At 45.2% G+C, this 12,500-nt stretch overlaps 1 protein-coding gene across 1 annotated transcript in view; it reads right to left on the bottom strand.

Annotated features, from left to right (window-relative positions):
• LOC109883720 (extracellular serine/threonine protein kinase FAM20C) overlaps window positions 1-10,568 on the bottom strand; it is a gene marked incomplete at both ends in the record, with an annotated part of 17,657 nt that extends 7,089 nt beyond the window's left edge. Inside the window, 2 exons of the mRNA XM_031820131.1 lie at window positions 1,990-2,105; window positions 10,444-10,568. Coding sequence (XP_031675991.1) covers window positions 1,990-2,105; window positions 10,444-10,568 — 241 coding nt within the window. The remainder of the gene's footprint in view (window positions 1-1,989; window positions 2,106-10,443) is intronic.
• Window positions 10,569-12,500: the final 1,932 nt, after the last annotated feature.

Genomic DNA, 12,500 nt, shown 5'->3' with positions numbered 1-12,500 from the left:
AAGCTGGCAGGGTGTTGTAGAGCCAGACTGGTATTGGTTTCTTAATCTTGGGTTCAGAGAGGTAGGGAGGCGAGTGCTGAGCCAGCAAACTGTCTAAGTGTAGCAGTAATCTCCTGTCAGATAGAATGGTCTCTGTTATTCCACATAGCTGTTCACTGGGCTGCATGGGGATCTAACAGACAGTCTGAAGACAGGTTTTAGAGGTCCAGAACTCAGCAACGGCCATTTACATTAAAGGGGAAGTTCATTATTTTACAACTTAATCTTAGATGGTTCCTCACATTGTTACTTAGTCTATGGGCCAGGAGAAACTGGAATCCATTGTTGGGTTTTCTTGAAAGAGCCACTACAAAATGTAACTAACTTTAGCCACCAACTCATGTCTGGGTGGGGAACCATCAAACATTATTTTGTAACATACTGAACTTCCAATTTCATGTAAAGGGCCTCTTTGCTAAGTCCCTTTCAAACCAGTCTACATGGTACATGCCTGTATCAGGGTTTTCACTCAGTTCATGTAGTGGGATTGAAAGGACTGAATGAAGGACAAGTAACAGACAGAGGGTTTGAGATTGTTCCATCCGTCTGTTGGACAAGAGCTTTAACAACTCATCTATGAGGATGATTAGGTTACCTCTGACAGATGTGTGTTCAGTGTCTGTCTGTCTGTCTGTCTGTCTGTCTGTCTGTCTGTCTGTCTGTCTGTCTGTCTGTCTGTCTGTCTGTCTGTCTGTCTGTCTGTCTGTCTGTCTGTCTGTCTGTCTGTCTGTCTGTCTGTCTGTCTGTCTGTCTGTCTGTCTCTGTCTGTCTGTTGGACAAGAGCTTTAACAACTCATCTATGAGGATGATTAGGTTACCTCTGACAGATGTGTGTTCAGTGTGTCTGTCTGTCTGTCTGTCTGTCTGTCTGTCTGTCTGTCTGTCTGTCCGTCCGTCCGTCCGTCCGTCCGTCCGTCCGTCCGTCCGTCCGTCCGTCCGTCCGTCCGTCCGTCTGTCTGTCTGTGTTCCTCTCCACCACTGGCCCAGCACTGAACCACTAAGCTAAAGGGAATTATTTATGGGACTCCTTGTTAGGGGAGGACTAGGATCCAGCCTCTAAATAGGAGTCTTTCTGGTGAATTATTGTGCTTTGCAGTTTGCTTGTTTTCAGAAAGGGTTTTGAAGTGTGTGTGTGTGTGTGTTTTGGGGGACTCCCTGGAGATTCTGTGTTTTCTGTGTAGTTCCTGCAAATAAACTCAACTAAGCTGTATACTGCATAGTGAATACACAATATACTACTGTTGACTAGAGGTAAATATACATGTCCAGTCTGACTCCTCTACAGACCTACACAGTAGCTAGGAACCAGAGTTTTAATCTAAGTAGCCAGTCTGACTCCTCTACAGACCTACACAGTAGCTAGGAACCAGAGTTTTAATCTAAGTAGCCAGTCTGACTCCTCTACAGACCTACACAGTAGCTAGGAACCAGAGTTTTAATCTAAGTAGTCAGTCTGACTCCTCTACAGACCTACACAGTAGCTAGGAACCAGAGTTTTAATCTAAGTAGCCAGTCTGACTCCTCTACAGACCTACACAGTAGCTAGGGACCAGAGTTTTAATCTATGTAGCCAGTCTGACTCCTCTACAGACCTACACAGTAGCTAGGGACCAGAGTTTTAATCTAAGTAGCCAGTCTGACTCCTCTACAGACCTACACAGTAGCTAGGAACCAGAGTTTTTAATCTAAGTAGCCAGTCTGACTCCTCTACAGACCTACACAGTAGCTAGGAACCAGAGTTTTCCCTGGTCACAAGAATGGAAACTGTCCTCAACTACTGCTGTAGCTAGGATCACATAGTAACGCTAACCATAGTGGGAATAAGTTCTTTAATTAAGGAACAGACAATAAATAAATATCTAATCTAAGTCTTGAGTTTGCCGTACTCCGTAGGTAGTCTGTGGGAATGTTGTGGGATCGTTGTCAGAACGTCCGTAGCAGTGTGTTTACCTGGGGAGATGAAGAAAGTCCTCCAGAGCTTTTTGTCCCTGGTCACATCCCGTATCTCCCTGGTCATGTTGACCAGTCTTCCCGCCACCGGGGGCACTCTCCGGAAGTCTAGGATCCTGAGGGAAGAGACCATAGATATACATATATCAAGATCAGTGGTGAACATAATGTAGATGTCTGGATTTATCCATTAGAAAACCCAGGAAAAGAAGTCATTCAATTCAATAACACCATTTGGTTCTCCCAAGCCAAGGTGTTGTCATAAAACACTGTGTTGGAAACCACATGCTGATCGAGATGAGACTAAGTTTTTAGGGCCTTTCCATACCTTATTTGTATTTTCTTCTATAAGGCTTTCATGAATGGAAGAGCTCTTCCTTCACCACATCATCAATAACTATTATCACAAATATATAGAGCTGTAAATGATATGCCATAAAAACCAGGACACAATTTCCTGCTCGAGGGAGAAGCCAGGAATGATTTTCAATCCAAAGTGTCAACGGTGGAGTGTGTGTGTACGGGCCTCTTTCTTCCTGCTAGTGCGTGTGAAATATGATTAATAATTCATCTATTTTAGAGTATAATCCCTTAGCTCCTTTCAATGGCTTTTAAAGTTCTGTTTATTGAACTTCAGCATCCGGTCGCTCAAACCACACTGGGCTGAGACACTGGAACTCCTCCTTCTTTCTCTCCTGCTCCCTTTCTCTTCCTCCCTCGCTCCTCTCCTATCCTATCCTCTCTCTCTCTCTTTCCTTCTCTCTCATACTCATCTTCTTTCTTTCTCTACCCCTCTCCTTCTCTCTCCCCACTCTCATCCCTTTACTCTACCCCTCTCCTTCTCTCTCCCCACTCACATCCCTTTACTCTACCCCTCTCCTTCTCTCTCCCCACTCTCATCCCTTTACTCTACCCCTCTCCTTCTCTTTCCCACTCTCATCCCTTTACTCTACCCCTTTCCTTCTCTCTCCCCACTCTCATGCCTTTACTCTACCCTCTCCTCTCTCTCCCCACTCTCATCCTTTACTCTACCCCTCTCCTTCTCTCTCCCCACTCTCTCCCTTACTCTACCCCTCTCCTTCTCTCTCCCCACTCTCATCCCTTTACTCTACCCCTCTCCTTCTCTCTCCCCCTCTCATCCCTTTACTCTACCCCCTCTTTCTTTCCCCACTCTCATCCCTTTACTCTACCCTCTCCTTCTCTCTCCCCACTCTCATCCCTTTACTCTACCCCTCTCCTTCTCTCTCCCACTCTCATCCCTTTACTCTACCCCTCTCCTTCTCTCTCCCCACTCTCATCCATTTACTCTACCCCTCTCCTTCTCTCTCCCCACTCTCATCCCTTTACTCTAACCCTCTCCTTCTCTCTCCCCACTCTCATCCCTTTACTCTACCCCTCTCCTTCTCTTTCCCACTCTCATCCCTTTACTCTACCCCTCTCCTTCTCTCTCCCCACTCTCATGCCTTTACTCTACCCCACTCCTTCTCTCTCCCCACTCTCATCCCTTTACTCTACCCCTCTCCTTCTCTCTCCCCACTCTCATGCCTTTACTCTACCCCACTCCTTCTCTCTCCCCACTCTCATCCCTTTACTCTACCCCTTCCTTCTCTCTCCCCACTCTCATCCCTTTACTCTACCCCTCCCTTCTCTCTCCCCACTCTCATCCCTTTACTCTACCCCTCTCCTTCTCTCTCCCCACTCTCATCCCTTTACTCTACCCCTCTCCTTCTCTTTCCCCACTCTCATCCCTTTACTCTACCCCTCTCCTTCTCTCTCCCACTCTCATCCCTTACTCTACCCCTCTCCTTCTCTCTCCCCACTCTCATCCATTACTCTACCCCTCTCCCTCTCTCTCCCCACTCTCATCCCTTTACTCTACCCCTCTCCTTCTCTCTCCCCACTCTCATCCCTTTACTCTAAACCCTCTCCTTCTCTCTCCCCACTCTCATCCCTTACTCTACCCCTCTCCTTCTCTTTGCCCCACTCTCATCCCTTTACTCTACCCCTCTCCTTCTCTCTCCCCACTCTCATGCCTTTACTCTACCCCACTCCTTCTCTCTCCCCACTCTCATCCCTTTACTCTACCCCTCTCCTTCTCTCTCCCCACTCTCATGCCTTTACTCTACCCACCTCCTTCTCTCTCCCCACTCTCATCCCTTTACTCTACCCTCTCCTTCTCTCTCCCCACTCTCATCTCTTTACTCTACCCTCTCCTTCTCTCCTCCCACTCTCATCCCTTTACTCTACCCCTCTCCTTCTCTCTCCCCACTCTCATCCCTTTACTCTACCCCTCTCCTTCTCTTTCCCCACTCTCATCCCTTTACTCTACCCCTCTCCTTCTCTCTCCCCACTCTCATCCCTTTACTCTACCCCTCTCCTTCTCTCTCCCCACTCTCATCCTTTACTCTACCCCTCTCCTTCTCTCTCCCCATTCTCATCCCTTACTCTACCCCTCTCCTTCTCTTTCCCCACTCTCATCCCCTTTACTCTACCCCTCTCCTTCTCTCTCCCCACTCTCAATCCCTTTACTCTACCCCTCTCCTTCTCTCTCCCCACTCTCATTCCCTTTACTCTACCCCCTCTCCTTCTCTCTCCCCATTCTCATCCCTTTACTCTACCCCTCTTCTTCTCTTTCCCCACTCTCATCCCTTTACTCTACCCTCTCCTTCTCTCCCACTCTCATCCCTTACTCTACCCCTCTCCTTCTCTCTCCCCACTCTCATCCCTTTACTCTACCCCTCTCCTTCTCTCTCCCCACTCTCATCCCTTTACTCTAACCCTCTCCTTCTCTCTCCCCACTCTCATCCCTTTACTCTACCCTCTCCTTCTCTCTCCCCACTCTCATCCCTTTACTCTAACCCTCTCCTTCTCTCTCCCCACTCTCATCCTTTACTCTACCCTCTCCTTCTCTTTCCCCACTCTCATCCCTTTACTCTACCCCTCTCCTTCTCTCTCCCCACTCTCATGCCTTTACTCTACCCCACTCCTCTCTCTCTCCCACTCTCATCCCTTTACTCTACCCCTCTCCTTCTCTCTCCCCACTCTCATGCCTTTACTCTACCCCACTCTTCTCCTCTCCCCACTCTCATCCCTTTACTCTACCCCTCGCCTTCTCTCTCCCCACTCTCATCCCTTTACTCTACCCCTCCCTTCTCTCTCCTCATTCTCATCCTTTACTCTACCCCTCTTCTTCTCTTTCCCCACTCTGCATCCCTTACTCTACCCCTCTCTTCTCTCTCCCACTTCATCCCTTTACTCTACCCCTCTCTTCTCTCTCCCCACTCTCATCCCTTTGCTCTACCCCTCTCCTTCTCTCTCCCCACTCTCATCCCTTTACTCTACCCTCTCCTTCTCTCTCCCCACTCTCATCCCTTACTCTACCCCTTTCCTTCTCTCTCCCCACTCTCATCCCTTTACTCTACCCCTCTCCTTCTCTCTCCCCACTCTCATCCCTTACTCTACCCCTCTCCTTCTCTCTCCCCACTCTCATCCCTTTACTCTACCCCTCTCCTTCTCTCTCCCCACTCTCATCCCTTTACACTACCCCTCTCCTTCTCTCTCCCCACTCTCATCCCTTACTCTACCCCTCTCCTTCTCTCTCCCCACTCTCATCCCTTACTCTACCCCTCTCCTTCTCCCTGTGCATCCTTTTCTTGCTTTTCCTTCTCACTTTGCATCCTCTCTTCCAACTGACCTTATTTCTGTCTATGCCACACTAGCTGGGCCAGGCCTCCCACTCATTCCATACCTCTTAACCATCCTTGTCATTGCTTCCTGCAGCATGACCTCTCTAAGCTTAGACTCTGGGAGTGGAGTGTTGAGCGTGGGTTTGTGTGTGGTGTGGTGTGTATGTGTGTAACCTGAAGACATAGCCTCAGGGAGAGAGACGGGGAGACAGGGCGTGGGGCTGCAAGGATGAAACCCTAGCCACCAGATGAAAGTTCTCAGGAGCTACAGCTGCTTAAAGTGCACAGTCACCATGAACCAGATGACAAAGGAACTCCTGTATGGAGCCAGGCTCCTCTCTCTCTCTCTTCTCTCTTCCTCTTTCTCTTCCTCTCTCTCTCCGTCTCTCTCTCTCTCTCTCTCTCCGTCTCTCTCTCCTCTCCTCTCTCTCTCTGTCTCTCTTCTCTCTCTTCCCGTCTCTCTCTCATCTCTCTCTCTATCTGTCTCTCTCTGTCTCTCTCTCTGTGTGTGTCTCTGGTCTCTGTCTCTCTCGCTCTCTCTCTCTGTCTCGGTCTCTCTCTTTTTGGCATGGGAAACATGTGTTAACATTTGCCAAAGCAAGTGAGGTAGACAACATACAAAGTGAATATATAAAGTGAAAAACAACAAAAATTAACAGTAAACATTACACATACAGAAGTTTCTCTCTCTCTCTCTCTCTCTCTCTCCTCTCCCTCCCCTCCCTCCCTCCCTGTACCCCACTCTTGTAATGGGTAGAGTACTGCATACAGAGAGTGTAGAAGACTGCACAGTGTAGGTTAACATGGTACAACGTGTGGAAGTGGAAAGGCTTTGAGTTAAACCCTTACACAGTATAACGATAACACAATGTTGTATCAACAGTGCCCACTGTCCAACCATAGAGGGAGTGAAGAGAAGAGGCTATGCATTTCCTCCTGTTCTCCTCTTCCTAAACATGCCTCTACATGTAGATCAGATTGAGAGGCCTCATCCCAAAAGCACCCTATACCCTTTGCAGTGCACGACTTGGTAAAAAGTAGTGCAGTACAAAGTGAATAGGGTGCCCTTTGGACACGAACCAGAGTTCCACAGGCTGCTGTCCAGAGATGTTGCAGCCCTGAGCCAAACAACAAGGCCGTAATTCATATAGCCAGCCTCCGCTTGGCATACACAACCTAACAACAACCTAAATACAAGCTGGTCTTTAGGGGCTAGCACAGTTACCTCCTCCCTGCCTTGAATGATGCCCAGATAGCATTGGGCATGTCCCTTGGTTTCCTCTCCACAGCCCACTGTGCCCACACAAACACATGCCTTTGGCCCGGACATGGCATTCCACTGGGCTGTGTGTCTGTGTCTGTGTCTGTGTGTGTGTGTGTGCGTGCGTGCGTGTGTGTGTGTGTGTGTGTGTGTGTGTGTGTGTGTGTGTGTGTGTGTGTGTGTGTGTGTGGTGTGTGTGTGTGTGTGTGGTGTGTGTGTGAGAGAGAGAGAGAGAGCGAGCGAGAGGGTGAAACGTGTCTACCACTGCCGGCCTGCTAGTACAGTGAGCTTTATCCGCTATCCAAAACAAGGGAACTAGGCACAGATGTGTGTGTGTGTGTGTGTGTGTGTGTGTGTGTGGTGTGTGTGTGTGTGTGTGGTGTGTGTGTGTGTGTGTGTGTGTGTGTGTGTGTGTGTGTGTGTGTGTGTGTGTGTGCGTGTGTGTGTAACCTTAGGGTTGATAAGTGTTGATGGTTCTCACACCTGGTCTGATAAGGATGGCATACTGAACAGATACTGTGAAAATGTAGACTCACAGTGGTGGTTAGAACAGATTCTGACATTATTCCATTCATCAGTAAATGTTATCTAATGCAAGAAGCTAACTCTAACCCAAACTCTGGACCAGACCATTATATATTGGATCAGACCATTATATATTGGACCAGACCATGATGTATTGGACCAGACCATTATGTATTGGACCAGACCATTACGTATTGGACCAGACCATTATGTATTGGACCAGACCATTATCTATTGGACCATACCATTATGTATTGGACCAGACCATTACATATTGGACCATACCATGATGTATTGGACCAGACCATTATATATTGGACCAGACCATTATGTATTGGACCATACCATTATGTATTGGATCAGACCATTATGTATTGGACCATACCATTATGTATTGGACCAGGACCATTATATATTGGACCATACCATTATGTATTGGATCAGACCATTAGGTATTGGACCATACCATTATGTATTGGGCCAGACCATTATGTATTGGACCATACCATTATGTATTGGACCATACCATTATGTATACCGTAATATAATGATGAATGGAGAACTGATAACTTACTACTACAGTTATCACAGCTTAAAACTGACAGACTTGTTAGAAGAAAACTCTCATTTCCTTATAATACCAGAGACATTTCTGTCTCTATTTTGATTCCACATAGACATTTGTTTGAGTTGTGTAAAAGTCTATACATGTGTGTGTTTGTATTGGATGGCAGAGAGCGTGAAAACACGGTCACAGAACACCTGCTAAGCTTGTGTGATGCCTACTGTGTATAAAACAATTGAGGTAAGCATTATGAGGATAGCCCCCTTTTTTCAATTTTCACCTAAAATGAAATACCAAATCTAACTGCCTGTAGCTCAGGACCTGAAGCAAGGATATGCATATTCTTGGTACCATTTGAAGGAAACACAGTTTTTGGGAATGAGAATGAATGTAGGAGAATATAACACAATAGATCTGGTAGAAGAAAATACAAAGAGAAAACCAACCGTTTTTTTCTACCACCATCTTTGAAATGCAACAGAAAGGTGCCAAATCTAGCCATCACTCTGGTGTAATTCTGATGGTGTCCACAAGATGGCAGCAGTGTATGTGCAAAGTTTCAGATGGATACCTTGAAGTATGAGCAAACCACATTACTTTTAGTGTGAAGTCACCCAGGTACATTTGGGCAAGTCATGAAGGAGACATTCACATTACATTTTTCTGCAAGAATATCGTCAAATGTTTAGCTTTTCCAGTATTAGTAGCCATATTATAAGTTCAACATTGCAAGACACCCAGTTCCATAACTTCATAACTCTCCATATTCTTATATTGTTGTCCAAAAGGAAAAGATTAGCACCGACACTTTGCAACAGATACAGGGTCTCCCAACACTGCAGTAAAGCCCAGCGCATTGGCTATCTAGCTAGCTTTGTGTTGACCCCGATTGGTGCTTATTTGACAAAGTTTCCAGTTGATCAAGTGAAGACCCGGCCGAGTCATCGGCCGTGTCCTGAAGGCGTAGCTCTCTGACCAAATTTGGTGTCCTATAGGATATACTACACCCCTAATGATATAATGAAGTCTGATTACATCTAGGATCTCTGAGGAATACATACAAACGTGATTTGACTGGTTTGAAACAATGTTTAGGGTTAGAAGATTTTCACAGATTCCTTTCTTGCAAATTGAACGAGTGGAAGTACAAAATATCTAACAAAACGACACTTGGGAAAGAGCAGATTTCTGATGTAAATACACATTTCACCTTCAGAGGTGAATTTATCAAACCTAATGGGGAAAAAAAGGTGTTTTGTTGGTAGGAGCTCTCCTCAAACAATAGCATGGCGTTTTTCAACGGTAATAGGTACTGTAAATTGGACAGTACGTCATATTAACAAGAATTTAAGCTTTCAGCCAATATAAGACACTGCTATGTACCGACATTTGTTGTTTCTCTAAAATATGCAATCGTGACACAAGGCGCTGCCTGATTTTCCACTGTCCCATTAATGGGACGCTGATCCCTATTATTAAAGAACAACATTTGTCAAAAACATTACAAAAGTAAACCAGTTTCATTTAAAGCCCAAAAAAGTGACAGCTGTGCCATACAGGCTGAAATAGCGTTGCGAAGAGATTTTGATGAACCGATTCCATGAAACGTGGTTTATGAACTGCTACACAAAACAATGCTGGATCAAAACATAGAGCTTTTAAATGTAAATTATAATACAAAATTCTTGCAACCAATAGAATGTTATATATATGGGGATTCAACCATTCCAGCTCTGTAGATGTTGCTGTGAAGAGACAGAATCATTAGATCACTTGTTTTGGTACTGTCAACATGTAGCTTGTTTTTGGTCGCAGGTTCAGGAATGGCTGAAAAATCCCAGCATTTACTTAAAGGCTATCATTGCAAATAGCACTGCTGGGTGAATTGAAAAGCCATGGGTCAGTCAATGCAATAATATCATAGTACTTTTTAGTAAATGTTTTCATCTTTCATTTAAAATCAGTGGCAAACTATGAGAATAGAAAGGTCAGAACTTTGTGAAACATCAAGTAGAAGTCAAGACTGGATGGTTATTTAGATAGATGGGAGGGGGTTGTTGGTAGGGTGGGAGAAAAATAAATCAAGAGATACTTATGTCAAATGTATTTTACATTTAAAAAAAATATATATATCTAAAATATATATTGGAAATTAGGCAGATAATTACATTGACAGAATCCACAATCTGTCTGCAGTATTAAAGCTGATTTACCACCCCCCCCACCCAAAAAAAAAAACATTTGATGTGTGTGTTAGTCATGCCGGCAACTCCACACATGGTGTACACGCACACAAACTCACACCCAAGCACACCCAAGCACACACACACAACACACACACCACACACACACACACACACACACACACACACACACACACACACACACACACACACACACACACACACACACACCACCTGTCCAGATGAAAGGCAGCGATCTCAGCGTTGTGTCTCTCCAGATCAGAGAAGTAGAAGAAGTCCGGGGGTGTCTCCTGTTCCCTGGTCTGCCTGGAAGACACAAAGGTCAAGGCACCGTTAGAGGAATGTTAGCATTAACAAAATCTTGTTCAGTATGAAGCACAACTGTCTGTCTTATTTGACCCTGCTGGTCATCTACTGTAGCCTTAATGGCCACATGTACCCTCCACCGGCACAACCAGAAGAGGACTGGCCCCTCGGAGCCTGGTTCCTCTCTAGGATTCTTCCTACAGTGCCTTGCGAAAGTATTCGGCCCCCTTGAACTTTGCGACCTTTTGCCACATTTCAGGCTTCAAACATAAAGATATAAAACTGTATTTTTTTGTGAAGAATCAACAACAAGTGGGACACAATCATGAAGTGGAACGAACATTTATTGATATTTCAAACTTTTTTAAACAAATCAAAACTGAAAAATTGGGCGTGCAAAATTATTCAGCCCCTTTACTTTCAGTGCCAGCAAACTCTCTCCAGAAGTTCAGTGAGGATCTCTGAATGATCCAATGTTGACCTAACTGACTAATGATGATAAATACAACCACCTGTGTGTAATCAAGTCTCCGTATAAATGCACCTGCACTGTGATAGTCTCAGAGGTCCGTTAAAAGCGCAGAGAGCATCATGAAGAACAAGGAACACACCAGGCAGGTCCGAGATACAGTTGTGAAGAAGTTTAAAGCCGGATTTGGATACAAAAAGATTTCCCAAGCTTTAAACATCCCAAGGAGCACTGTGCAAGCGATAATATTGAAATGGAAGGAGTATATCAGACCCTCTAAACTTTCAGCTCATACAAGGAGAAGACTGATCAGAGATGCAGCCAAGAGGCCCATGATCACTCTGGATGAACTGCAGAGATCTACAGCTGAGGTGGGAGACTCTGTCCATAGGACAACAATCAGTCGTATATTGCACAAATCTGGCCTTTATGGAAGAGTGGCAAGAAGAAAGCCATTTCTTAAAGATATCCATAAAAAGTGTTGTTTAAAGTTTGCCACAAGCCACCTGGGAGACACACCAAACATGTGGAAGAAGGTGCTCTGGTCAGATGAAACCAAAATTGAACTTTTTGGCAACAATGCAAAACGTTATGTTTGGCGTAAAAGCAACACAGCTCATCACCCTGACCACTGTCAAACATGGTGGTGGCAGCATCATGGTTTGGGCCTGCTTTTCTTCAGCAGGGACAGGGAAGATGGTTAAAATTAATGGGAAGATGGATGGAGCCAAATACAGGACCATTCTGGAAGAAAACCTGATGGAGTCTGCAAAAGACCTGAGACTGGGACGGAGATTTGTCTTCCAACAAGACAATGATCCAAAACATAAAGCAAAATCTACAATGGAATGGTTCAAAAATAAACATATCCAGGTGTTAGAATGGCCAAGTCAAAGTCCAGACCTGAATCCAATCGAGAATCTGTGGAAAGAACTGAAAACTGCTGTTCACAAATGCTCTCCATCCAACCTCACTGAGCTCGAGCTGTTTTGCAAGGAGGAATGGGAAAAAATGTCAGTCTCTCGATGTGCAAAACTGATAGAGACATACCCCAAGCGACTTACAGCTGTAATCGCAGCAAAAGGTGGCGCTACAAAGTATTAACTTAAGGGGGCTGAATAATTTTGCACGCCCAATTTTTCAGTTTTTGATTTGTTAAAAAAGTTTGAAATATCCAATAAATGTCGTTCCACTTCATGATTGTGTCCCACTTGTTGTTGATTCTTCACAAAAAATACAGTTTTATATCTTTATGTTTGAAGCCTGAAATGTGGCAAAAGGTCGCAAAGTTCAAGGGGGCCGAATACTTTCGCAAGGCACTGTAGGTTCCAGCTTCTAGGGAGGTTTTTCTAACCACTGTGCTTCTGCATCTGCATTGGTTGCTCTTTGTGGTTTAGGCTGGGTATCTGTAAAGCACAAGTGGGTATCTGTAAAGCACAAGTGGGTATCTGTAAGCACAAGTGGGTATCTGTAAAGCACAAGTGGGTATCTATAA

The sequence above is a fragment of the Oncorhynchus kisutch genome, unplaced genomic scaffold (genome assembly GCF_002021735.2).
Source record: "Oncorhynchus kisutch isolate 150728-3 unplaced genomic scaffold, Okis_V2 scaffold3065, whole genome shotgun sequence".
NCBI lineage: Eukaryota > Metazoa > Chordata > Actinopteri > Salmoniformes > Salmonidae > Oncorhynchus > Oncorhynchus kisutch.
The sequence above is the reverse complement of the archived record's forward strand: the minus strand, read 5'-3'. Positions and strand labels throughout refer to the sequence as shown.